Genomic DNA, 27,645 nt, shown 5'->3' with positions numbered 1-27,645 from the left:
GTTATGTCAGTGCCCACTGATGCTATCACATGCAGTCCTCTCTCTGGGGGTAGGAGGTACTCAGTGGCAGATGAGAGCAAAGGCACGCAGTAATGATTAAGCACCTGACTCGGAATCAGATCTAAGTTTGAAATGAACTAACTAGTTGTGTGCTCTTGGGTAATTCCCTTCCCCCTCTGAACCAGTTTCCTCATCTAGAATATGGGGATAATATTCACACACGCCACACTAGATTACCAGAGCCTGTCTTACAATAACTGTTCAACAGATGCCAGTGATTTTTTACTAAATGTGACTTCTGAGTTGTTTAGAGCAGAGATTAGCAAACTACTGACTTGGCCCACCATCTGCTTTCATAAATAAAGTTTTATGGGAACATAGCCATGCTCATTTAAATGAGTGTACCCTCACTTATAGGAGGGTAAGGTAGAGAAGAGAAATTTACACCTTTACCATGCTCATTTAAATGGATGTCATTTGCATATTTGTCTATGGTTGCTTTCATTCTATAAAAGCAGAGTTGAGTAGCTACAACCAAAACAAAAGAGCCTGCAAAGTTTTACCTATTGAGTTTTCTGGCTTTTTACAGAAAAACTTGGCTGATGCTTGGTAAAGAGAAAAGGGCATTTCTTAATTTTTTCAAAAAACTTCAGATTTTCTGACCTATTCTGACTGGCCTTCCAGTAGGGCCTACTCATTTCTTCAGGGAGCACCACTCAGGGCAAATATAGCATGGATGGTGCCCCTGGGGTTCAACTCTCCTGTCATCCTCAGATGGCGCATGCTTCAGGATAGCTGCTAAAAGCCCTCTTGGCATTTTCCTTAAGTTGAGCCCAGATAAGAGTCTCAGAGGTTATCCTCAGATGCTTTTCCCACTCATGTTATTGTCTGCAACAGAATCTAGTCATATTTGTAGTGAACTTCCCTTGTCCTCAAGAAACATCTGCCCCCAGAACAGAAGGTGTCACCTCTGAATTTCTACCCTGTCCCAACACTTCCATTTGGTCCTAGTATGAGGCAAAATGAAGACTGTAATAAGCCTTCTCAATTTAAAAAGATTTTATAATTGGTCTTTAGAAAAAAAGTAACATGCTGTAAAACTACGAAATTTGAAGGCATTAAGTCACCATGTGTCAACGCCTTCTTTAATAGGCTTCTTTTCTTTGGATGCTTTAAAAAGTGTAGACACATGGGGCATATGGGGTGAAGTTTGTGTATGTGTGTTTGGGGAGGGCAAGCCATCACGGATGGAGGGAGGAGGGGGTGGGAGCTACGGAAAGAAGAAAAGGATAAAAAGACTGTGTTGGAAAAAAAGCATATGATTGCATTTGCAAATTTATATAAATCTTGTATATATGTCAGTAAAAAAAAAAAATTAAGGGGCCCACTAAAAAAAGTCCAAACCTCTTTAAAAGAAACAAAACAAGTCAGTCATAAAGGACAAATATTTTATGATTTAACTTATATGAGGTTCCTAAAGGAGCCAAATTCATAGAAAGGAGAATCATGGTGGCTAGGACTGTGGGGAGAGGAAGGGAGAAGAGGGAGTTAGTGTTGAATGGGTATGGAGTTTTAGTTTGGGAAGATGAAAAGGTTTGGAGATGGATGGTGATGATGGCTGTATGAACACTGTGAACTGCCAAAGGCTTTCAGTATAAGATTTGGTACTAATTTTGTTGTGAACATGATGAAGGTTGGGTGAGCACATTATTCCAGTGTGAGGAACTCTTTGGGGTCCCTCTGGGCTTTCTAGTGATCCCAGGAACAGGTTCGTGGTGCTGTGGCTAAGTATTATTCATCAACCAAATTACAGGAAGGTAAGGTAGAGAAGAGAAATTTATATCTTACCCAAATCACAAACTCAATCAGGGAACCAGACTGTTTTGAAAGGGTTGTGACAGTTATAGTTCAAAATTGGGCTCTACTTCACAGTTCCAGTTTTTTTATATAACCAAGTTGGTTTTTATAAATTGTTTTTATTGGGGTAAAATGCACATTAACTTTGCTATTTTACCTAACCATTTTTAAGTGGAGAGTTCAGTGTCATTAACTCAATAGAGGTAACCCCGATCCCCTCCATGGGTGAACCTTATCGCTCTCATTCTCCTTTCTGTCCCTGACGTCACCCTCACCATCCTTGATGTCATTTCCCATGCTGGTCCTGAGGCCCTCCTCTACATCACAATCATCTTTCTCTAGACCCCTGGCGACACAATTAACATCCTCTGATGTCCACTTCTGTCACCTTCTAGTCCTCTAACCTCATACCCGTTAAGGGACTGTTTCAATCCCCACTGTCTCTGATATCATTACTCTTAAAAAAAAAAAAAAAAAGAAAAAAGTTCTAAAAAGTTTAAAAAAAAAAAGTAAAGAAAGTTTAAAAAGGGGGTAGGGGCAGCTTGTTTCTCAGATAAGCCCCCTCCCTGGATGCCCGGGCCCGCCGCAAGCCTGAGCTCTTAGAGTTGGCCTAGACCCTGGCGGGGGATCCAGTCTCCCCCAGCTCAGGCAGTGCAGGCAGAAGTGAGCCAAGCCCGTGGCCTCTGGTGACCACACCACATCACTGCCCCACAGAGAGCTTCCAGACAACTGAACTGCCGCTTTCCCCGATGCGTTTTGTCGACTGTTGCCAGACAGTTGGTGCATTCTTGCTTGGCAGTCACATTAGAGAGCATAAAGGCCGGTTCCTCATCACAGATGACCACAGGGATGAATCACATACTAGCACAAAGGAACCATCCCTGTGCTTCCTCCAAACCAGGACAGAGTTGTCACCAATGGCAGAGCAGCTCTTAAACCAGAGCCACAGAGCAGGAGGGGCCCCAGAAGTGACCTAGGCCAGTGTTTCTCCAGTCTTGGCTTGCTGTGGCCGGGGATGGGGAAAACACAGGCTCCTGGGCTGCTCCCAAGAATTCCGGTTCATTAGGATCAGGGTGGGGCCTGGGGAACTTGCATTTCTAACAGCTTGCAGGGCAGCCATCCTCAGAAGCCCTGACCTAGACCACAGGTCCCCACCTTCCGCAGTATGTCAACACGACCTGGGAAAGCTGAAAAACTACTGATGCTCAGCTCCGGCCCCAGAGCCCTCATTTTAACTGGGCTGGGCTGGGTGACTTCTGGTAGTTTTCAAAAGCTCCTGTGGGACTGTACTATGCAGCCAGGGCTGAGGAACACTGGGGTGGCCAGGCCTCTCATCTTACGGAGAGTCATCATGAATGCTGCTGGGGCCCAGAGAAGAAGAGCCGCTCTATGCGAGCACAGGGACAGGGTGGCAGAGCAGGGCTCTTTCCTCTCTCTAAACGTAGCTTGTGGATTTCCTAAAGTGGTTCGGGTGTGGGGACAGAGAACAGAATATACCTCCACCTCATCTGGAGAGGGCAGGGGGCTGCAGTCCTGAAGAAGAACCTTGGCAGTGAAGAGGTGGGGTGGGGGGGTGCTGAGGAGTGAGAGGTATCACCAGGGCACAGGCAGGAGCCCACAGAATCACAGCTAAGGGGACAATACTATGTCAATGTGTCCCCATTCTACAGCTGAGGACACAGAGGTCCTGAAAGACTAAGAGCTTTGTCTAAGGACACACAGCAGGTCAGCAGTGGAACAGAGATTAGAACTTCAGGCTTCTGTCTTGCCTGTTGGCCTCACTGCTGGGGCTGGCTTGCTGTCTGCCACCAGTGCCAGATAACCAGGGAGCAAAATGCAGGCTCAGGTGAAAAACCAGAACAGACTCCATGTTCCACATGGGGTGAGCCCACAGTGAGGATCTGTAGAGGAGGTGTCTGTAAACACGTGATGCCCTCATCAGGATTTGAAGAGTGTGTGCTGGGGGCCAGGATGTGATGAGGGGACTGAATTGAGAAGAGGATTTTTGGTAAGAGGTGTCGTGGTACTATGAGACCCCTCCCCTGGTGACAGGAATGGGTGGACTGGGAGGGAATGCTTCCTCTATGACCTCAAATCAAGGGAGAGGCCTTGGCTTCCAATGCAAAGGAGATCACTGGATGGCCTATAGGAGTCTTTGCAGCCGGGGGGACCCTGTGGACTGATGTGTGACTCCTGCTTGAGAAACCTAAAGGGGATGATGGACTGGCCAGCTTCTCTGAGGATGGAACAAAAGAGAGGCAGCTGCTACAGTGACGTCAACCTTGAGTTTGTAGGTACAAAGGATGCAGGAGTGCTTTCTGCATCCCAGATGTGGGCCATGGGTGAGGGAGAGCTGGTGTGGTCCTCTCCAGGACTAGCTGGAGGGGTGAGGTGACCCCACAGTGGAGAACAGAAGGATGCTCAGGAGCAGGGGAAGAAGCCACAAATAGCCAATTGGGGGAGCATTTCACCTGCGTCAAGAGCACAGCAGGAGAGATGGTCCCAGTAATGAAGGAACCAGAAAAGCACCTTAAGAGTCTAAAGGGCCCACTGCAACCCTCGCCAGGCCCAGTAAGCCCAATGCCAGCTCCGAGCAAGTGAGGTATTTCCTGCCCCTTCCACTACTCCTAGTTCCAACTCGGGAGGGTTGGATACCTGGGTGGGTGGGATGATGGAGAAAGAACTCAGGCTGGCCAAAGCGAGAAGCAGCCAGCCTGGGCCCCTTTTCCCAAGGCAGGTGGCCGGTCCTGCTGCAGGCCTGAGCAGGGAGAGGGAGAAGTTGTGACATTGAATGCTGTTTGAAGTTTTGAATATAACAATGGACTCTACATATGATAATAGTTACTGACCAGAGGACCTTCAAAATCAAGAGACTTGACATAAATTTTATCCAGAAGAAAGGGAAGAACTAGTACCACTGCAAGAGTTAAAAAGGACAGTGGTGGACAAAGTTTCTCTGTGACTAAGAGTCAAGCTCTGTCAACATCATGGCTATACCCAACCGCATGGGTGGTGAATGCATTCCACAGTGTGAAGGCTGAGCTCCTGTTCTCCAAGGGCCTCTTTGGAAATGGAATCATGACATCAGGTACCAGCCCTGTTTCACTCCTCTCTTTTAAGGGCTCCCCATTGCTCATAAGCTCAAGTTCAGATTCCTTAACCTGGCTCCTGCCTTCCCTTCCAGCCTCTTCCTCTACCTTGTCCCCACAAACCCTATGCCCCAGTCACACTAAGCCTCTCTCAGCCCCTGACCACCCTCCTCCCCTCCTTAGGTTGCCATGCACGGTGCCTTTGACAAGGTCCCCAGTATCCCCATGCCCTTTGCTTGGCTAACTCTCACTCACCATCCAGGCCCCAGCATAGGTGGCACTTCCTCCATGAAGCCTCCTCTGAGTGCACTGTACCCCAGCACCTCCCATATGCCCCCTGCCGCCCTGATACCTGTGTGTTATAAATGCTTTGGTAACTGTCTGATTTACCCAGTAGGCTGAAGGTAGCAGGAGGTAAGGATTATGTTTAGCTTGGATCCCCAGCAAATAGCTCAGTGCCTAGAATATGGTATATACTGGCTAGATAAATGCTGAGTGAACACAGCTAACACCCTGAAACAGAAGGGGAGTGATTACCTTCTTCTTCATTTTCACATTTTTGAAGATGGCGTGGACTCTCCAGGTCTTTGCAAACATGGCCCCAAAAGCGGTCGTGTAGCCCACGGTGAGAATCCAGGTCCTGACCTAGAGGCCGTGAGAAAACAGAGGTATTGACCTTCCTTAGGTAGAGGGACTTCATCAGGTACGAGACCACCCTGCAGGGGGAATCTCCATGATGGGGACAAATACTCCTCTCTGCATATTGTTCAGTTTAACTCTCATTTTTCAATCAAATTTCAATTCAATAGACATTTAGTTCTATCAGCCACTTACTAGACCCAGGGCACTGGGCACACAGGACTGCAAGATTCAAATCCTGCCTTAGATGGGCCCAGAGAGAGCCGCCAGAGGGAGAGCCCCAGAGGGCCCCCAGAACTGCTGAGGGACCACCAAAAGGTGATGGTCCAGCCCTCTGGCCTTCACTTCCTCTCCTTCCTTCCTTCTTCCTGCTGCCCAGCCCTCTCCCCACATGGTCCGGTCATGTGGCTACTACTGTCCAGTATGACCTCGGAAGCCCAGTTAGCACAGGCCAGCCTGGCGGCTGAGCCCACACTGAGACCTTGGTCCCTGCTCAGGACTGAGGCCCTGTCTGGCTCTGACCTATTCCCCAGGAGTAAGTTGTGCTCTGACCCCTAGCCCTGGGTTGGTGACTAAGGGGAACAGCTAGCCCTGACAGGAGCCTACAGCTTGGATCCCTGAAGCGGGAACAGGCTGGCCACCTTAAGGTAGGTCTTAAGGGTCTCCAGGATGCCACCTTCACCTGTACTGTCTCACTCCCAGAACCCTCAACCCTCACCAGTTAGACTGGACACCCTCTAATACCCAGGAGACTTGCACATCTCCAGGTGGGCCCCACATCATGGTCTAGCCCGGGGCTGTGCACCACTGAGTTCTGGAGCCTCCCACTCACTGGGTTGGAAAAGCCACGTGCCCCATGAGTTGCAGCTCTGAGTGTGAGTCTTTGCTCTCCCTCAGCTCTGTTGAGCTTAGTTTCCTTTGAAAGGTTCCAGCCTTCCTTGGCTGAACACAAGACAGAAAGGTGGATGTGGTAGGGGAGAAAGAGAGGCAGCCAGGTTGCAGCAGACAGCTCAGGCCCTCTGCATCCAGAGGAACTGGGCACAGAAGCTTTGCTGGGCTTCCCCAGGCCCCTTCTAGTTCAGGGCTGGCTGCCACCAGCACGTGTAAGAAGTTTCCAAGAAATGTTCCCAGCCCATTCCCTTTACGGATTCCTTCTGCTCCTGCCTTTCCAGCAACTTGACTCTTCAGGTTTTCAGAGACAGAACATTTTGCATTTCCATTTTATTTGTAAAAGTAGGAGCTATTTTTAGATTGCAAGGCCAAGCCACTAAATCAAGGGAAGAACAACAGCATCCCAGCGCTCGTTCAGAAACACAGGCCTGTGGAGCGTGTATGCTATGGGGGTACAGGCGGGCGCTTAGCCTTCTATTTTCTTTCTTTCTTTTTTTTTTAATGAATGAGAGTTTTCTATGTTGCCCAGGCTAGCCTCGAACATGTAGCCTTGCCTCCTCAAGCACCAGGACAACTGGCCTGAGCCACAGCAGCTCCCTCTTTCGTTTTTAAATTTCACAAACCAGGAGAAATCAGATGGGTAAAAAAGAACCACAGTGCTTTAGAAAGAATGTAGAATCGCCACACTATTACCCCGATGATAATAAAATGATAAAGAAAAGTATGCAAAAAAGGGAGGGGGAAGAGCCAATTACAGAGAATTTAGACCTGAGCACATTCAATGACCAGATAAAACGTTTGTCTTCTGTCAGTGGTATGTGGGACTTGAGAGTTCATCTCATTCATTCATTCACTCATCCATTAGTTTGTTGGGTCATTAATTCATTAGTTTGTTTCCTCATTTATTCATCCGCTCCTTCAATAAGTATTATTAGGCCAGAGGCAAAGTATATAATAATAAAAACAACAACAACAACAACAAACACCAAGGTGATTTTTTGGAGGTGTCAATCGAGTGAGGAAATCCCTTAACAGATGAAGAAATTGAGGTCCAGTACATTTAAGATATTTCCCTTACCCACGCCATACAGCTCCAGAGCTGAGCCTGGGACTCAATGCCTTGTCCTGGTCCAGGCCTCTCTCCCCGACATCCTGCTGCTGCCTCCTCCTCAGATGGAGTCTCCTTAACCCAAATCAGGTTTGTCTACACCTAGAAACCAGCTGTCAAAGAACAGGATATACCCAGAGGGAGCAGCTGACCAACCTGTAACACCCTCCAGGGACCTCAACACACTTGTAAAGCTAATTTATTGACGTGACTGTGAAGACCAATGGTCTACAGCATTTTTGATAATGTTCTCTTGAACATGTTCAATTTTACATATGAACATATACAGAACATGGCATTTTAAAAAGAATGGACAAAGATGAAGTAATATCATCATTTTTTACCTCATCCTGTGGTTGACAAAGATCTATTTTGGGGAGATGTGTCACTCCAGTGTGCTAAGCAATTTTTTTTTTCTTTTTTTGAGATAGGATCTCGCTCTGTTGCTCAGGCTAGAGTACAGTGATGCAATCACAGCACATTGCAGCCTCTATTTCCAGAGCTCAAACAATCCTCCTACCTCAGCCTCCTGAGTAGCTAGGACTGCAGGCATGCACCATCATACCTGGCTAATTTTTTTGATTTATAGTAGAGACAAAATCTTGCTGTGTTGCCCAGGCTGGTCTTGAACTCCTGAACTCCAGTGATCCTCCTGCCTCGGCCTCCCAAAGCATTAGGAGTACAGGCATGAGCCACTGCATCTGGCCTTAGAGTGCTAAGCATTCTTCATATTTGCTTTGACTTATGTTTTCTTTGAAACAATGATTTCCAGGCCACTTGTCTATTGTGAGGGTTAAATTCATTAAGACTCAACCATATAATTAGTCAAGTTAGTTAAAATTCAATAATATAAATTTAACCTGGCATCTGGAAACTGCAATATGCTGTCATAAACTAAAAGCAAAGAATAGCTGAGGATGCTGAGGCAGAAAAGAGTTAACACAGCAGGCCTGAGACCGTTATCCTTAGAAAGGTCTGATTTGAAGGTTGGTCCTTGGCTGGTATCTGAGAGCTTGGATTCTGGACAGTTCCCACCATTCCCTCAATGATAAGAGCAGCTCACTGTGCCTGAACTGGTTGTGCAAACAGGGTGGTTTATGCTGAACACTGCCTTCCTTCTGGGAGTCTGGAATTTTGTTACATAGTAGGCAGACAGTGTCGACATATCCGGCCCCCAACTAAAAACCCTGGGCACGGCATCTCTAATGTGCTTCCCTAGGCAGCGTTTCATACATGTGGTCGCTACTCACTGCTTGGGGGATTAACCTCGTCCTTTGCGACTCCACTGCGATAGGGCTATTGGAAGCCGGCACCTGGCTTCCCCTGGACTTTGCCTCCCCATGTGCCTTTTCCTTTTGCTGGTGTTGCTGTGTGTTCTTTCAGTGTAATAAGTCATAGCTGCGAGTATGACTCTATGCTGAGCCCTGAGAGTCCTACTGAATCATTGAACTTGGGGTTTGTCTTGGAGACTATCAATGCTGCACCCCATTGCTGTCTGGTGTAAAGAACCGACCAACCATCTTGCCTTTGGGAGTGTTCCTGCCTACAACCACTAGACACCTACTGCCAGGGCTTCACGGTCAGTCCCCAGATTAAGTGTTAGCCCAGTTTAAGTCTCTGGGATTTAAACCCAGCACTGTCCCACAGAGCCCTCAGGTTAAACTCCAAACTCTTAGCAGGGCGCAGCCCCCACAACTCCACCTCTTCTGACATTCCTCAAGTCATCCTGCTCTGCTCAGCCTTTCCCTCACATCACACTGGCTCATGCTGCTGAGTCTGACATGTGCTGTTTCCTCCACGCAAAATGCCATTCAATGTTCAATGTTCTTCACAATTTCTCACGCATGCTCTGAAATCCAAACTCATGAGCCACCTCCTCTGAGAAGCCTGCTGAGACCTTGCAGGGAGGTCATGGCCGCTTCCTCCTCATGACGTCTGCCTTCAAGCACGTTTCTGCTCTGCTGGTCACACAGAGATGACATCTATCTGATTACCTGTCTGCCTCTCCCACTAGATGAAGCTACTGGGAGGCAGGGGCTGCTTTGCCCACCTTTACATCTCTGGAGCCAAGAGGAGACAATCAGGCTGAATGGGCCAGGTTAGGAGGTTGTGAACTCTTTGTCACCACAGATGTGCAAGTTGAGCCCGAGCAAGCAAATGAAAGGAAGACCACAGAGAGCTAGAGCATTTGATAGCAAAAGAGGCTGAGTTCATGGCCTCAGCTCCTCCTTCCACATGCTGTCTGGCAGGTAGTGAGCTTCCTATCACTCCACATATTCAAGCAAAGCTTGGAAGACCCCTCTTCTCCCCCTCCATTAGAATGCTGCAGGGGCATTTCCTGCACTGAGGGAGGTTTCATTTAATGACATGCCAGGTGCCTCCCTTCTATGTGGCTCTGTGTTGCCAAATAAACTAGAAGGTTTCATCTGAAGGGTTCTAATGATTTTGTTTTCCAAGATGTTGCCTCCAATACAAGTCTCTACTGATTCATCAACACCAGAGAAATAACTACTTCACTTTTTCTCCTAAAGTCTTGTGTGTGTTTATTTTTCTGATGTTAACATCTTTCTTTTTCTCCCCTTAGCTATCAAGTACTCAGCCGCCTCTGCAAACTGCCTTGAACCTAATACATCCAGGGAGAAGAGAAACTTTAGGCAGGCAGTTCCCAGCTCAGTCCCAGCTATGAAAAAGGAAAAAGAAATGAGAGCAAATCTCCAAATGGAAGGAAAAATCTATGCCCACAACAATTCTGCTCAGCTGCTTGCTCCACCGATTTCATGAAGCATGCCTGGCACGGTGAAGGGCTTTCATTGCCCTTCTGGGGATCAGCATGAAAATGGACACACAATCTCTGTGGGCAGGCCTGTTCTGACATGAAGGGTGGGACTGCTGTGCTCCGGGCCTCCTTGACACCACAGATTCGTGTGGGCCTCGGGCCAACAAGTCAGAGGGAGGAGCAAGCCCTGGTGGCTGGCTGGACACAAGGGGCAAGTCACTCTTTTGCAGTCCAAAAGGTTCTCTAAAGGGCCTTTTATTTCATTCTGACTGCTCACCCCAGGCCATCAATAGTGAGAAAGAGGGAAGAAACTCCCAGACTGCCCCAAAGCAAGCCCCAGACCACTGTGAGGTATGAGGTGGGGGAGCTGAGAGGCCTGAGGTCGCCAGGGCCCATCTTGTCTTCCTGGGACAGGGGCGACAAATAAATCCTAACACGATGAGACTCTGAAGAGCAGCCTCTAGAAACAGCTCTGGAAGACCCTGTCTTGCTTGGGGTCTTTTAGGTAAGACCTGTACGGAAAATCTTCTCTACAGTTTAGAGTTCAGCAGAGCCTTTCTGGGGGAATGGTGCCAGGGGACACTGGTGACTCGGGACCCGCAGGAGTACTTTGGAACCCAAGACAGGGCCTAGGGGGCATCTTAGGAGCTTTGGGGGCAAACCAGAGAAATGTGCCCCCTCTGGGCCCTTTCTTTTTTTTAAGACGGAGTCTCGCTCTGTTACCCAGGCTGGAGTGCAGTGGCATTATCTCGATTCACTACAACCCCCCTCCCTGGTTCAAATGATTCTCCTGCCTTAGCCTCCTGAGTAGCTGAGACCACAGGTGTGCACCACCATGCCTGGCTAATTTTTGTATTTTTAGTAGAGACGGGGTTTCACCATGTTGGCCAGGCTGGTCTTGAACTCCTGGCCTCGTGATCCACCCACCTCGGCCTTCCAAAGTGCTGGGATTACAGGTATGAGCCACTGTGGTCAGCCAAGACACAGTGCTCGGCCTCTGTGCCCCTTTCTGAAGGACTCCTCTCCTCAAGGACCTTGTAGCCAACAAACTCCAAGAACTTGGCTCAAAGGGCAGATCACAGGCCAAAATTCAGCTCCTCTCCCTGAAGCTACCACTCTTGGTCATGCAGAAAGTGCACAACTGCCCTTGGTGGCCTTGGCTTGGGCCACAGAACAACACAGAATGAGGGAGAGGCCTTTCTTCCTATTCCCCCTACAACCCCAGAAGGTGCATCAGGACTGGAGGTTGGGGAGCTTTTTGGAAGCGCAGCATTCTCAGATGGGTGGTGGCAGGAGGGGGGTGGGACATGGTGCGGAGGGGGCTGCTGTGTGCCTTCCTGCAGCTCTGTGGACAGAAGACACAGAAGAGTGGGTGTCAGGGCCAGAGAGGAAGGACTGAGTAGCCACACCATGGTGACTACAGCTGCTGAGAATTTTGCGGGCAAGTGTGGTGTATTGTTTAGGACTTCCAGAAATAACTGGAGCTCACTCAGAGGGGTCCCGTATTTTAAGTCTTCCCTGATTTGTCCCTTGCTTCTGGCCCTCACTCATTCCCCTAGGTCTGTCTCTGTCAGTGTACACAGCATAGTAAATAGGAACTGTTTGTGTAATTAGGTTTTCTGTCTGCACTGCCAACTCCCTGAGGACCATGATCTGTGCCTAGTAAGTGTCTGGGAGTGTTATCATATGAATGAATGAACCATGGGAACAAGAGCACTGAGCAGAGCCAGAGGTTGGCCCACATGTGGGGTGTCTGGGAAAGGAGGCTATCATCCTGCTTATTGGCTTGGGAGTCTGGGGAGTCCCTGGTTCCTGCCTCAGCCTCCTCCTCTGGAAGGGAGTTGGGGGTGGGGAGGCCACTGTCTTCAAGTGGGCATCTGTACCCCATCCAGGACTCTAGCTGGCCCAATGAGGCCCTGTAACAGCTAGTCCCTGTGGCCCTCTCCCTGAGCTGGTCTGGACCTGCCAGGCAAGGTCATCATCAAACCCTATGGGTTATCTCCTGGCCCCCCAGCCTTCCCACTGCCTTCTGAAATCACAAGGCATGTTATCATGGCCACCATGAGAGTCCACCTGCAGAAACAGCCCCCAAACTCACATTATTAAATTGTTTTACTTCTCAAGTGCCTCAAAAAGAAATCCCCACACAACAACAACAAAATAATCACAGGTTTATGGCCTTTTAACTAAAAATGTTTCATTAATTCCTACCAGACTGGGAGGCCAAGTGGGTGTTCCTAGGCAGCCTTTACCTTTCTAGTTAGAGTTAGAAAATCTCAGTATCCCCATGAGGGCAGAAAGAGGGCATCACACTTCCCAGATCAGTGCCTGGGTCTCCCGTGCCCCATCCCTGTCCAGCTGCTGCCCATCCTGAGCAGGGTGAAGAGGCTAAAGGTGTGCTTTGGGACTCGAACTCCACCCTGCCAGCTGTGATGGGACTGCCTTGCTTCCTGAGGTTCGAGGGTGGAGGCCACACCCTGGTGTCTTCCAGCCCAGGAGCTCCTTCCCTCCCATAGCTGGGCCCCAGAAGCAGGCTTCTGGTGCTTCCATTTCTCTTATACAACCAGTCTCCAAGAGACAAACACAAAATAAAGCACCAGGTACTAATCTTATTCCTGCTCTTCAAAGTGTGGTCTGGGGATGTGGCATCAGCATCCCCTGGGAGTGTCAGGAATGCACAGGCCCCCTTCTGGACCTGCTGAGCCAGAACCTGCATTCCATCCAGACCGCCAGGTGGCTCAGTGCACACTCAGCAGCACTGTCTGTGTTAGCAGGAGCCGGGATGGGGGCCTCCCTTTGGCAGGTTGGGGGTATGGAGGAGCAGATAGGAACTGGAAGGAGACAGGAAGGCCCTCTGGGATGCTGGTAAGGTCCTGTTTCTTGATATGGATCCTGGATTCACAGTTGAGTTCACTTTGTGAAAATTCACTGAGTGGCATGCTTATAACCTATATATACTTTTTTTAAAAAGAAAAATAAATAAAAGAGTTGGGGTGGTCAGCAAGTAGAGGCAGCTGGGAGCTAAAACTGAGTCACACTCTTCTGAGTATCCCTCAGGGCAGCCCTGGGCCGAGCTTGCTTCTTAGGCCAGATTCTAACGACTACATGGCTGCAGCGTCCTCAGAGGTCCTGGCTTGTGTTATTCTCACCTCCCTCGCTGCCTGCCCCAAGGCCCCTTTCAGCACTCAAGGTGGCAGAGGCAGCCACCAGCTTGGCTGTGACTTAGGCAGAACCCACGTCTGTTCCTGCTCCAGTTTGGGCAGAGCAAGGCCACAGAAGGCCAGAAGTTGTCATGGGTACCTGCACCAAACTGGCCAGCACCAACTGGTTTTCCCAGACTTTAAAAAATTTTTTTTGAGACGGGGTCTCTCTCTGTCACCCAGGCTGGAGTACAGTGGTGTAATCTCGGCTCAGTGCAACCTCCACTTCCCCAGCGCAAGTGATTTTCCTGCCTCACCCTCCCGAGCAGCTGGGACTACAGGCATCTGCCACCACACCCGGCTAATCTTTGTATTTTTAACAGAGAAGGGATTTTACCATGTTGGCTAGGCTGGTCTCAAACTCCCGACCTCAGGTGATCCACCCGCCTCAGCCTCCCAAAGTGCTGGGATTACAGGCATGAGTCACCGCGTGTGGCCTCCCAGCCTCTTCTTCAACCTAAGTTTACTCTGCTTTATCAGTATCTCTCTTAATGGTATCCAGAGGTGAACACAATTATCTGGACAGTGTCCCATCATTCATTCATACATAATGATGACAGCTAAGATGTATGAAGTCTTACTGTGTGGCAGGCACTCAGTGCTTTACGTACGTGATCTCATTTAATCCTCACAACCCTATTATTGTCATCCCCATTTTAGAGAAGAGTAAACTAAGGTTCAGAGATGTTAAATAAGGTAAACAAAGCCACACATTAGGAAGTAGTGCAGCTGGGATTTGAATACAATCAGTCCCACAGCAGAACCTCTCTCTTTTGTGCTAGACACGCTAATATGGTCTGGAGAGGCATCAAAAATGAAATAACAAGTCTAAAACCACTCAATTGTATATATTCAAAGGGCAAAATATATGGTATATGGATTATAGCTCAATTTGCAAAAATCTGAGACAAAAATTTTGGTAATATTGGCTGGGATAAGTAGTTACCAGATTCCTAAGAACTTAGTTGACCTTTTTTTTTTCCTGGTATTAGCCAGCTAATAAAAAATCAGAATTTTTTTTTTTTTTTTTTTTGAGATGGAGTTTCGCTCGTTTCCCAGGCTGGAGTGCAATGGCATGATCTCGGCTCACCACAACCTCTGTCTCCCAGGTTCAAGCAGTTCTCCTGCCTCGGCCTCTCAAGTAGCTGGGATTATGGGCATGCACCACTATGCCCGGCTAATTTTGTATTTTTGTAGAGACAGGGTTTCTCCATGTTGGCCAAGCTGGTTTCGAACTCCCAACCTCAGGTGATCCACCCGCCTCTGCCTCCCAAAGTGCTGGGATTACAGGCATGAGCCACCGCACCCAGCCAAAAATCAGAATATCCTTGTTTTCAAAAAGAATGGAACATCTCAGGCATCTTTGTGGTCCAACAGAGCTAGTTTTAAGCTTCATCCCTGTTGCCTAGCAGTGCGCGACAGAACTTCAGTTTTCTGTCCCGTATGGTGGGGACAGTGAACTTGGCCTTGTCAGGTGGTCGTGAAGGAAAGGCTGCTCCTGGCTGAAAGCCAGACTTGGCGAATCACAGGGGCTGAGGGCACAGGCTCGAGAAGTTAACACGAAGCTGTTGACTACTCCACACCTGGGAATGCTTCTCAGAGCCCAGGAAGCTGTGTGAGGCCCATGCTGGGATGGAAGGTCCACCCGGAGCCTCCTAATCCTGTCTGCATTCTTAGTCCTCCCACGCGCGAGCTGGGATTTCTCAGATCCACAAGGAAGGCGAGTGCTTTTTCCCTTCCCCACCTGCCGGGCTCCTTGTCTGGGCAAACAGGGCCTGAGATTTTAGAGCCAGGTCAGCTCCACTGCGGGGGTCCCTCTCTTCCCCCTGGCAATGGGGCCCTGGCCCACGCCCAGCACCGTCCTCGCAGGCAGCTCCATGTCCACAGGGGCCACGTTGCTATGGTGACTCCACTACCCACACAGTGTCCAGGGAGACAGCACAGGGTATAGCTGGAGCTGTTCTCAAGACTTGCTGAAACCGGCACTGACAGGCTGGGAAGATTCCGGAAAGGGTCAGAGGGAGTGGGGGATGGGAACTAAGAGAAACTGCTTCCCTAGCAGTAGCACTGTGCATGCGTGTGCGTGTGTGTGTGTGTGTGCGTGCACGTGCTCACACATGCACCCACCCTCGTTCCAGCAGAGGTGTCGCCCCTAGAGAGGGCTAATCTTGTGACTATGTCGTAGGTTTCTGCCTGAGGTGCTGTTCATGGTTTCTCACTGTGTTAAGCTGCTATACTGAAAACTAAAAGGGAAAAAAAGCGGCATATATATGGCAGCAGAGCAGACAGAATGACTTAGGCTGCACCATGTCTGAACTTGACCTCATGGTCTACCTTGTCCCCTGTCCTTTAAGATTTCTTACAGAACCCAGTTGTGGAACACTAGGAAATTACACTGTGATGGGGATGCAAGGTGACAAACTGTGATGCTGACCCCTCCTCCTACACCCGTCCACACAGCACTTTCCCTGAGTTCCAGGCGGCTTGTCTGAACCGTCTTGTTTAACCCACACTGCAATCCTGCAGAGGGAAAACTGTGATGCTCATTGTACAGATGAGAAAACTGAGGTGAAGTCACTTGCTGCAGTCAGGAGCTAGTAACTGGAAGAGGTGGCAGTCAAAGGCAGGCTGCTGTTTGAAGACCCGTGCTCACTACACCATGCGGTCCTGCTTCTCCTTGCAGCTCCCCGCCCGTGGGAGTTTGCTGGGAGCAGCCTTCTAGGTCTGAAGAACAGAATCCACGGCACCAAGTGACATTAAGGAGCGGCTCACCCTGGAATAGCAGGTGGAACGGAACCCAAATTGTACCCATCAGGGACTGATACTTAGGCTCTAAATTCAAGAACTTTAATTTCCTCTTCCTGGGCGATACTGAGAATTGGTAAATCAATGACCCAGCCCTAACCCATGTACACATCTGTGCTGACCCAGTTCAATCCAGAGTAGATCATCTATGCCTTTTCCCCCACAGTCAGGCATGTGGACTCCCCTTTACAGAGCTAAAACAGCCTTGAGTGCAAATAAATTAATTCTCAGGGGCGGCGAGAACCAGGCCCTACCATCTTTTTGGGTTCTCATGTTCAGAGCTGATGCTGATTTGTGAAGCGCTTTATGATTTATTCATACCAGCCTTCTCTAGCTTCCCAGGACAACCTTCCCCTCACACAAATGAGCGTGACTCCCAGAATAGAATGTCAGGCTTCATTAAAAAGAAAAGCCCTGGGTGTGGGGGATGTCCCTGTTTTTGCTCCCGAGCCTGCGTCACCCTGTGGTTGTCGAATTCAGGTCAAATTTGAGAAAGCACCTGTGCTTTCATCGCCTTTGGCTTGTGAACAAGGCGAGATGTCAGGAACTTCTTTCTGGGAAGGAGAAAGTTTCTGAAGGCTGGGCAGCCCTTGATGTCTGCTGCAGGAGTCTCTGCAGTGGAGACTGAAACTCAGGCCGGCTGGAGGCATTCCCAGGTGGCCAACAGCAATTGATGAGGAGATGGGCAGAGTGGGCCCCCAGGAGGGAGTGGGGCTGTGGTGGAATGAGGGTAGGGTTTTGCTCCACTGGTTCTCAGCTGGGGGACCGAGGTAAGCCCCTCGCCTCTCAGGGATGCCACAGAGGAAATGGAGTTGCCAAACTTACCCCTACTATCATTTTTTGAGATGCAGTCTCACTCTGTCACCCAGGCTAGAGTGTAATGGCTCAATCTCAGCTCACTGCAACCTTCACCTCCCAGATTCAAGTGATTCTCCTGCCTCAGCCTCCAGAGTAGCTGGGACTACAGGCATGTGCCACCATGCCTAGCTACTTTTTGTATTTTTTATAGAGATGAAGTTCACCATGTTAACCAGGCTGGTCTTGAACTCCTGACATCAGGTGATCGACACGCCTGAGCCTCCCAAAGTGCTGGGATTACAGGCATGAGCCACTGCACCCGGCCCCAGTATCATTTTCATTACTGTAATCATCATAGTGTCCTAAAACTTGGGGAGGAGGTCTAAGCACAGATGGAAGAGAGAAATCCTCATTTAACTTCATCAGCATCCCTCAGGAACAACCTTTTCTTCAGGCCTCACCACTGCCCAGGAAAGCTGACCATAAAAATTTGTATGCCCATGAAATTGTTAGGCATCTCAGGGCACAAAAGTCATGCTGATGTAGGAATATCAGAGACTCAGTGCCCTTCACACTTCCACTAAAACTAGTAAGATTTCCATGTGCTTTGATCATCATTCTAATGTCGGAAGGCCACACTCTAGAGAACAACCCCACTGAAACACACCCACAAGGACTTTTGAGCAGCTCAGCTTCTTTGGAAGCTGACTCCAGGCGCAGCAAAGCCAGGGACTTGCATCTCTTGTATTCATTCACCTCCTTCACTCCCAGAAGGGCAGAATAAAGCAGGAATGAGCCAGTGCCACGCTCTGAGTGAGAAACTCTGAGTGGGCAGATGAACCGAGTGACCCTGGAGCACGGGGATTTGATGGCCCTGCAGGTCCCTCCAGGAGAGGAGAGGTGCCTGAGCACCCCAGTGACCTCAGTTACTGGGGACTTGACCACACACTTCTCAAGGCACTTCTGAATTAAGGATAAAGTAAGTGTATCTGTAGACCTCTCCCTGGCTAGACAGCTCACACTGAAATTACTGGTAACATGAACAATTTCTTGATGATGTGTTAACAGTCAGTCCACTCTAATCATTCACAGAAATCAGGAGAGCAAAATCTCCTAGACTGTAAGATCTCAGGGGTTTCCCTCCTTTTCATGTGCTGTGCCAGAGCAGAGGGACTGGACTGGATTCAGTCCTCAAAGTCTGGGGTGTGGGTGGGGACTTGCAGCACATTTAAGGGGTCCTTCACTTAGGCATCCCTCACTGCCAGCCTTCAGCCCTCATCATCCAGCAGCGGGCAACACTGAGGCTTGCGAGCAGCAAATGCAGTCTAAAAAGGGCTGCTTTGCAAAAAAGGGCCCACAGTGCTCTCAACATCTTGAAAGAAAACAGCAACAACAAAGGAGTGGCTTTTGGATTAATTGACTCAACACCGATCTTTTGACCAGCCCCTCTAGCTCTGGTCTTCCAGGCAGGGGACTGGATGAATTATTGCATTTGGGACTCTAAAGAGACCTAACTGGCTAACCCTGTTTGGACAGATCATAGTCAATGTCCAGAAATAAATCTCAACTGGTTACTTTATTCTTAAAAAGTTCATGATCTTTTCAACTGAGGGTATTAAGTGATTGCCAATACATAACCCCCTTTAAAAAAATAATTAAAAGGCATTTCTTTGGGCATTACAATTTAAAAAATGTTAATTTTAAAAATAATCTTTCTAAAATACAGAAAATAAATTACACTGCTTTGGACTTCATTAAATGAAAATATATATCTCTCAATAGGGATGATACCGCCCCCTCGGGGGCAACTGTTGGTTCTTGAACATGAAGAAACACTACTCTTTTTAATGTATAAATCACAGATATACATAAAGTACACAAACAGATATACATTATATTTCTGGTATTAAACTTTCATAAGGGGAATCATATGGAAAAAATGTCTAAAAATGCTCCTTAGGGGAACAATAAGGGAAAAACTATTTAAGAAAACACCACTTAAATAGAAAATAACAATCACGGCTTTTACCATATGACTCAAAGTCAGACATACAAAGATCTATCATCATATTCTTTGACGGTTTTTGAGGTAGATAGGAGGATGTGTGCCTTCTCAAACGATCCTGACCCTGACCCTGACCCTGACCCTGACCCTTGGTGCTGATGCTTTTCTGGATAACTTTTCTCCCTCCTTTTCTATGTTACTCTGTCATTTCTCAGTGGGTTCTCTTCTAACACTGGCCTGTTAAGTCCATTATATATATATTTTTTGAGACAGGGTCTTTCTCTGTTTCCCAGGCTAGAGTACAGTGACACGATCACAACTCACTGTAACCTCGACCTCTGGGCTCTAGCAATCCTCCCACCTCAGCCTCCTGAGTAGCTGGGACTACAGGCGCACACCAGCATGTCTGGCTAATTTTTTCATAATTTTGGTAGAGACGGGTTTCACCATGTTGCCCAGGCTGGAAGTCCATTATCTTAATTTTACAGGCAGTATTTATACACATTCTGGTCTGACAATAACACCATTCTTCCCTGTTGAGCCAAAGAACTCCTAAATGTGTTGTTCCCTGCCTGTTCATGTATTTTCATGTATTTCTGGGTTTGCATCCATGTTTTTGATGACTGAGGTCACCAAGGAAACTTTCTATCATATGCCACTGGCTTATGCAGAATGACTTACGGTGCAAAGTGTTTCAAAGGTCTTCTCAGAAACAAAGGATCCATCGAGGCCAAAGAGAAATATGGACGCATAGGAGAGCATCCCTCCAAGGATAATAAGGTTGTTCATGTATGGACTCGACATCTTTATAAGCCTGACAAGAGAAAGAGACAACAGATTTAACAGAACTGTTAATTTAGCTATTCCTTCAACAGTTATTTTCCAAATGCCTGATAGATATATGTTGTTGCTCAGGCTAGAGGGGAGAGAGAGAGAAACGGAAATGTGCTGTGGGACCACAGGGGACACATCAGCAGGAAGGCCCAAATTTCCAGCTGATTTTCCCCAACACCCAGGTGCTCACTCTGGAACCTTCCCCTTACAGAGAAATCACTAAAAGCCCTGCTTTCCTCCAACCCTCTTCCCTACTGTTTGTCCTTCACTAAAAGACCTCAGACAACTATATATTTCTAATAGTTAATTTCCCTGCCTCCTTTGTCAGGTTCACCCATTACTTCCCCAGGGACAGCTTGTCACATCAGCTTCTTCATCCATTAATTTTCAGTTTAAACAAAAGCATTAAGTCAACAGGCTTTTTTTTTTTTTTTTTTTGTGGCTGGGGCTGGGAACTCATGTCAAATCCAGAGAATGTGAGATGTAACTTCAGCCACGTTCTCCACAGCGAGGAGGAAGTCCCACGCCACACTCCCTGCCTTGAGTGGACCATGTCAAGAAGGCCTAACACTGAGTCTTGAGGGTTGCTTAGGAAAGCTCACACTGTTCTGTGCACAAAGATGGCCACACACCACACGTGGGCAGGAATACCTCTCCCAGTTGCTGGGTAACAGAGGCAGACACCAGATAATGGGAGGCCCATCCCATCCACTATCCCTGTCTTACTAGGCTGCAGTGGGGAGCAGGGAGTGTTCTTTACATTTCCAGACTCTGCATCCTTCTCTGTCCTTTCCTCCTGGAAGCCTGCGTGGCCCCCAGCTTCCCAGCAAGCCAAGGTCATCAGTGGGCTGGTAGGTACCTGGCTCCCCCAGCACAATCAGCTCAGAAGGGCTTCAGGTTTCAGGCACCCTGTGGTTGAGGGGCTCTTCTGCAGATTGTAATTACAGCCAGTTGTTCCCCAACATTTTCCTTTGCATTCTGCAGTTCTGTTAACCCTTCACATTTAAAACATGGGATGCGTCAAAGGGAGAGGGAAATAAGAAGCCTGCTGCTCTTCTTCTGTGGACTGCACGCAAGCTTTTAAGTTGGGGGCACTGGGTCGAGGGCTTAGACTCTGCCACTCCATAAAGGTCATACCTTAACAAGTCACTTAGCCTGGCTGAATTTGCTCACCTGTATATGAGATAACTGATCCTGTTGCCTTGGACACTTGTGAAGCTGAGATGATGTTGGGTCCCTGGAGGTCCTTTTGTAAACCGTGTACTACTTAGGTGCCTCTATTCTTATTACTACAGCAGTCAGGGGAGGGGAGAGCCTGGGGGTTGGGGCGGGCTTCCCAGAGGAGGTGGGCCTTATAGGATGCATAGTATTTAGGAAGACAGAAGTCGGGGGAGGGATTGGGAACCACAATGATAGTTTTTATCTATCTTTCTGGAGATTTTTAAATAGCCAAGCCAGTAAAAAAAGAAAACTTCACCTGAATGCTGGCCTTTTAGAAAGAGTAATGGTAACTTCCACCCCAGGAGGCCCATGAGGGGGCAGTTAAGGAATTCAAGGAGTTTAGGTTATGATGGGGCAACTTGCTGTCCTGATGGGGCTTCCCGAGGCATCTGGGATGTCAATCTAACACTGAGAGCCGAGTACGTGCCCAGGCCTGTGCCAAGTGCTCAGAGGTACGGTCAGCATTTAAGGTGTGTATGAAATAGACAAAGTTGCCTCACTTTTTTTGGTGGTAGTATACATGCTATTTGTTGTAAGTAAGTAACAGGAGAAGAAAACTCTTTTCTGTTTTTTTCAGGAAATAGATTTGACCTAAGCAATTGCTATCAAAAAAAGCCAAACAACAACAAAATAACCTGGACACAGTGGCTCATGCCTCTAACTCCAGCGACTGGGGAGGCTGAGGCAGGAGGACTGCTTGAGGCCAGGAGTTTGAGAAAAGCCTAGGCAGCATAGTGAGACTCTGTCTCTACAAAAAGTAAAATTAAAAAACAAACAAAAACACAAAAACCAAGCACATACACACAAAAGTCTAGAGCCTCCAAATTCCTTTCTTTGCAGCAGGGAGAAATTTAAAAATCTCAAAAACCAAAAAAGCTATTTTCTTCAAAATCAGGCTTGTTCCTGGCAGCCCACGAGTTCATGCAATGTGGCTTCTGGGCACCATGGCAGAGCCATGGCACCATGTAGGTGGTCAGTATGGATGTCCCCAAGACGGCCCATGCTCTGAGCCCCTGCTCATCCCACAATAAGGCTTGGGGCTGGGTTCAGGGATTTGCTATGGAAACCAAAGAAGCGAAATGCACTTGGTAAAAACTACCGCCTGGAGTAGTGGCTGGTTCTTCCCACGACTGACCAGAATAACTCAGAGAGTGAGCTTCTCTCCTCTGGAGAATTAAGGGCATGTGGTGGGGAAAAGAAATTAAGACAAGAAGCCAAGGAGACAGGCTCTGCCATGAGTGGAAAGCAGCACTCCATCATGGAACTTAGGGCTCTGCTTTGTGATATGAGGAGTTATCTGGAGGGTCACACGAGGTGATGGAAGGGAGGGCTTCTGGGGCCATAATGAACTGTACCAGTGGGAGTCCATTTCACTGGACTTTGTGAACCCCTTCAGTGGTGATTCCCAGCGATGCTAGGCGATAGGGGCAAATAAGTTTGGGGAATTCTGCCTTCTATATCTTTCCTCCTGGACCTTCACAAAGTACAGGAGTATATCCAAAGATCTGGATATACTACAGAGTATATCCATGGAAGGCCCACGGACTTGGATCCTTCGATTTTATTCAACTTCCTCAAACTTATTTGACTACACTCCTGTGCAACCAGCAGCCCTGCCTCTGTGTGTGTGTGTGTGTGTGTGTGTATGCGTCTGTGTCTGTTATGTATATGTGTGTGTACGTGTATGTATGTGTATGTGTGTGTCTGTGTCTGTTATGTATATGTGTGTGTATGTGTATGTGTATGTATGTGTATGTGTGTCTGTTATGTGTATATGTGTGTGTGCATGTGCTCACACGTGTGTAATACCTACAGCATCCTAGTAACTGAGTAACACACTTTGGGAAACTGCCCTGCAGACCTCTGTGTCCCTGGGAAATTTGTCATACGGTGCTCTTACACTGTATCCACAGGCTTGTCAATTCAGAAAGTGATATTGCAGAGGACCAGGGTGGCTTACTTCTGATTCCGGTTCTTGATGTTGAAGAAGAGAAAAGCACTGGCCATGATCATCCCAAGGATGGTGAGGGCAGAGAGGATGCTATAGAGAGGTAGGGAGATCTTCCGCAGCTGCTCCAGGATAATGGTCTTGTCTTTTGGTGGTTCGGATCCTAGAAGGTCAAGAAGAAGACATCAGTGGGACCCAGTGCAAGTCACTCCCTGAGAAGACCTTTGCCTTAGTGTACCCGACAGCCAGCCAGGCCCTGTGCACAAACTCTACACAAGGCACATCTATCTACTGGGTGAGCCAGATCCGGCAGTTGGCCAGTCTGCCCAACAGGGAGCCTGAGCCAGGACTTATTTCTTTCTCTAAATAGAATCAATAAAGGATTTGTGATGCATTTAATAGCCATTAGAAGACTAGAATTTGATTTGGTCTAATTACACTGTTGAAAAACCATCACCATTTATCCCCTTAGGTAACAATGGCCTGGAAGCACAGGGCTGGGTGATGTGAGCAGGTACCACTGGGTGCCTTTGGGGATGAAGAGCCTCAAGATCTTTGCTCCTACGCATACATAATAAATGATCACTCCTCAACAGGACAGACACCTTGCCTGTTGGTTCCATGGTGACACATATGTGCTCTGGCTACAGAATTTCTGCTTCAATGTCATCATGTTTTAAAAGCTCTATCTGGCTTTCTGTTTCCTTAAGACTCTGTGTAACTGTGGGAGGCAGAAGCTACCTTTCTCTCCCTGCTGTGCCAGGACGGGCCTGGAACTGTGAGATTCCATTTCTCTATGTGACTGCAGAGGTGCGCTGCTCATTCTTCAAGAGTACCAGTAACCTGGGGAACCTCGAGGGTTTCAGGGAAAATCCATCTTTCTGTCCTGTTTTAGTTTTAGCAGGCATAGACTGGTTTGGGATGAGGGATTCAGGGACTCCCCAAGCTTCCTGCAAATCCCTCTTTTTAAAAATTATACTTGAAGTTCTGGGGTACATGTGCAGAATATGCAGGTTTGTTACATAGGTACACACATACCATGGTGGTTTGTTGCATCCATCACTCTGTCATCGACATTAGGTATTTCTCCTAATGCTATCCCTCCCATAGCCCCCCACCATCCGACAGGCCCTAGTGTGTGATGTTCCCCTCCCTGTGTCCATGTGTTCTCATTGTTCAACTCCCACTTATGAGTGAGAACATGCAGTGTTTAGTTTTCTGTTCTTGTGTTAGTTTGCTGAGAATGATGGTTTCCAGCTTTATCCATGTCCCTGCAAAGGACATGAGCTCATCCTTTTTTATAGCTGCATAGTATTCCATGGTGTATATGTGCCACATTTTCTTTTTTCAGTCTATCACGAGATTGTATTGCATTTGGGTTGGTTCCAAGTCTTTGCTATTGTGAACAGTGCTACAATAAACATACATGTGCATGTATCTTTATAACAGAATGATTTATACTCCTTTGAGTATATGCCCAGTAATGGGATTGCTGGGTCAAATGCTATTTCTAGTTCTAGATCCTTGAGGAATCGCCACACTGTCTTCCACAATGGTTGAACTAATTTACACTTCCACCAACAGTGTAAAAGTGTTCCTATTTCTCCACATCTTCTCCAGCATCTGTTGTCTCCTGACTTTTTAATGATCACCATTCTAACTAGCGTGAGATGGTATCTCATTGTGGTGCAAATCCCTCTTAGTTTCTTAGCTGCTATTTCAGGTCAGGTTTCTGCTGTGGAATTGTGAAACTTCAGGGCTGTTCTCTCCAGCAGGGGTCTGTGGAATCAGCTAGGTGTTACAAAGTGGCCAAGCCCAGGAATTTGGGAGCCCCACCAGGATCCCAGTTATGTTTCTTCTCAGGAGACAAGCAGGAAAGGGGCAGACGTGGCAGCAGAGCATGAGAACTCCCTTAAACATCTGGGTTTAAAACACTGCTAGCAAGTTCAAATGTGTTTAGAAATATTCAGTGGCTTTGGCTGGGCGTGGTGGCTCATGCCTGTAATCCCAGTACTTTGGGAGGCCAAGGCAGGTGGATCACTTGAGGTTAGGATTCGAGACCAGCCTGGCCAACATGAGGAAACCCCGTCTCTACCAAAATTACAAAAATTAGCTGCGTGTGCTGGTGCACACCTGTAGTCCCAGCTACTCGGGAGGCTAAGGCAGGAAAATCGCTTGAACCCGGGAGGTGGAGGCTGCAGTGAGCCGAGATTGTGCCACTGCACTCTAGCCTGGGTGTCAGAGTGAGACTGTCTCGCCGAAAAAAAAAAAAAAAAAAAAAAAAAAAGAGAGAGAGAGAGACATTAAGTGGATTAAAAGAGTTTAAACCATCTAAGGAATTTAGGGAAGTTGCCAGGTTTGAAAACAGCAAGGAACCCGCAGCCACGGTTAATGCGAAGCCTTAAGCAATTCCATGTAAAGTAACTTTTATAAGAAAAGTGGCATCAAGGGGCAAAAGTCTGGGCTAAAGCAGACACAAAGAGATGGAGGTAACAACATTTCTTGCTTCCAGAAGTGAAAGCTTACCGTCTGAAAGCTTATTTCCCCTCTGCCTATCACTCTTCTCCAAACACCTGGCTCAAGTGCCTTCTGGCTACCAAATGCAATAACAGTCCTGGGGTGTCTGTGGGTTCCTGGCCAGAAACAAGCCCTTCTTAGACACTGAGAAAGGAGACTGAGGTTTGGTTCACAGGTAAGATGATCACTAGCGAGTTTGGGGTCCATTGTGTAGAAACATCTCCAGGAAACTGACAGTAGGCAAGAGAAAGTTGTCTCCTTCTTACTCTTTCTTCTCTTCCTGCAAAATGATGGCTCCACAGGGGGTGTCTTAATCAAGACTTTGTGGAAACCAAAAGCTTGGTTTATCACAAGTGTTAGTAACAGCAAAAGTCCCGAGTTTTCTTGCTTGCTTTTCATCTGGTCCATTCATGCATTATTGATCCATTCATTGCCATTCACTCATTCATTCATCATTAATCGTGATTAATCACAATTAATAATCAACTCCCATCTGTCAGGCCTGGGACTGGGCACCAATGACACAAAGATGAAAATTACGTTGTCCCATCCTTCAGGGAACTTACACACTAGTCGTAGGAAAAAAGAGAAAAGCACTAATAAGCAATCCCATTTACTGAATGCCTATGACAGGCTAAGCAAGATTTATTTTCCCACTTGATCCACACAACAGCCTCATGGGTGGTTAAGATCATTCCCACTTGACAGAGGGGGCAATGTTTTTCTAGGTGTTAAGTGGCTCTTACAGCTAGTTGGTGGCAGGATTTGAACTCAGATCTGCCAAACCCTGAAGCTTGTGCTCTAATCACTAAACAAGCTGCTGCCAGTGACGCTGGGGTCCAGGTGATGTGATAACATCGGACAGGAGGCCTGAGCACGAGCAGGGAGCAGAGTGCAGTCCTGCCTGACAGAGTCAGGAAATGCTACAGAAAGGAGGCGATGAAGGAGCTGAGTCTTGTAGGATGAGTAGAGTAGGTGGCTGTTGGCCAGGAAGACGAGAAGGAAAGGGCATCCTGGGCAGAAGGCACAGCAGGAGCCAAGGCCCAGTGGTGTTTCAGGATAGATGAGGAGCTGTAAGCAGTTTGGTTGGGGGGATCTGAGAGAGGAGACAGAGAAGTGAAGAGGAGTCCCCTCCTGGAGGCCGTGGGGCCACGGCTCTGAGTGGGGCTCTGAGCAGAGGTGGCATCTTAAGCCTGGCATGACAGAGAGGGCACCTTGGCTGCTGAGGGCAGAGTGGACTTGAGGAGGGAAGGCATCGCGGTGAGAAGCCTCACTGGGGGCTGGTACAGGGGTCCGAGTGAGCGGGGCTGACAGCCGAACCCACACCAGGTGTGGACAGAAGGCCTAGGCTCTGCCCTGATGGGCCTGGGCTCTGTGTTCAGAGGCTGATTATTCACGGTCTGGGTGGTGGGGAAGGTCTGAGAAGCAGGAAGTAGGTGTAGGCCTAGGCTCTGCCCTGATGGGCCTGGGCTCTGTGTTCAGAGGCTGATTATTCACGGTCTGGGTGGTGGGGAAGGTCTGAGAAGCAGGAAGTAGGTGTGGCACAGCTGCTTCCTGTGTTCTCTCAGCCTGGGAGCAGAGTCCGAGGCTGAAAGGCAGGGCCCGGGCATCACATTGAAGACCTGGTGCCTTCTGACTGCTGTTCAGCCACTGTCCTGGCTGCTGATCCCAGCACCACCAAATTCGTGGTTTTCCTGTCAGTTGTGTTTTGTGTCTTTTATTTATTTGGTGCTTGAATCTTTTCTTCAATTTGTAAACCCAGAGTCCTTGTTCAGTAAGCCCCGATCTACTCTGTCTGAGAGCAGACAGGGCGATCTTGGGGATCAGGGCTATGGTGGTTAGAACAGGCTGTGTGAATTTGGAGTGTCACCCTTTCTAAGCCATTTTCTCAACTGTACAACAGGGAGAACAGGACTTGCACACCCGCCTTTCAGAATTTTTCTGTGGCTCCATGAGG

At 48.1% G+C, this 27,645-nt stretch overlaps 1 protein-coding gene across 1 annotated transcript in view; it reads right to left on the bottom strand.

Moving 5' to 3' along the window:
• The window catches only part of GABBR2 (gamma-aminobutyric acid type B receptor subunit 2), a 425,235-nt gene that overhangs the window by 87,476 nt on the left and 310,114 nt on the right, over window positions 1–27,645 (bottom strand). The window contains exons 10-12 of the mRNA XM_012475766.3: window positions 23,184–23,334; window positions 19,850–19,982; window positions 5,484–5,591 (exon numbers count right to left, since the gene is read on the bottom strand). Coding sequence (XP_012331189.2) covers window positions 5,484–5,591; window positions 19,850–19,982; window positions 23,184–23,334 — 392 coding nt within the window. The remainder of the gene's footprint in view (window positions 1–5,483; window positions 5,592–19,849; window positions 19,983–23,183; window positions 23,335–27,645) is intronic.

The sequence above is a fragment of the Aotus nancymaae genome, unplaced genomic scaffold (assembly GCF_030222135.1).
Source record: "Aotus nancymaae isolate 86718 unplaced genomic scaffold, 86718_ANA_hifiasm-v0.15.2.pri h1tg000003l, whole genome shotgun sequence".
Classification (NCBI taxonomy): domain Eukaryota; kingdom Metazoa; phylum Chordata; class Mammalia; order Primates; family Aotidae; genus Aotus; species Aotus nancymaae.
This window is presented reverse-complemented; position numbering and strand designations above follow the sequence as displayed.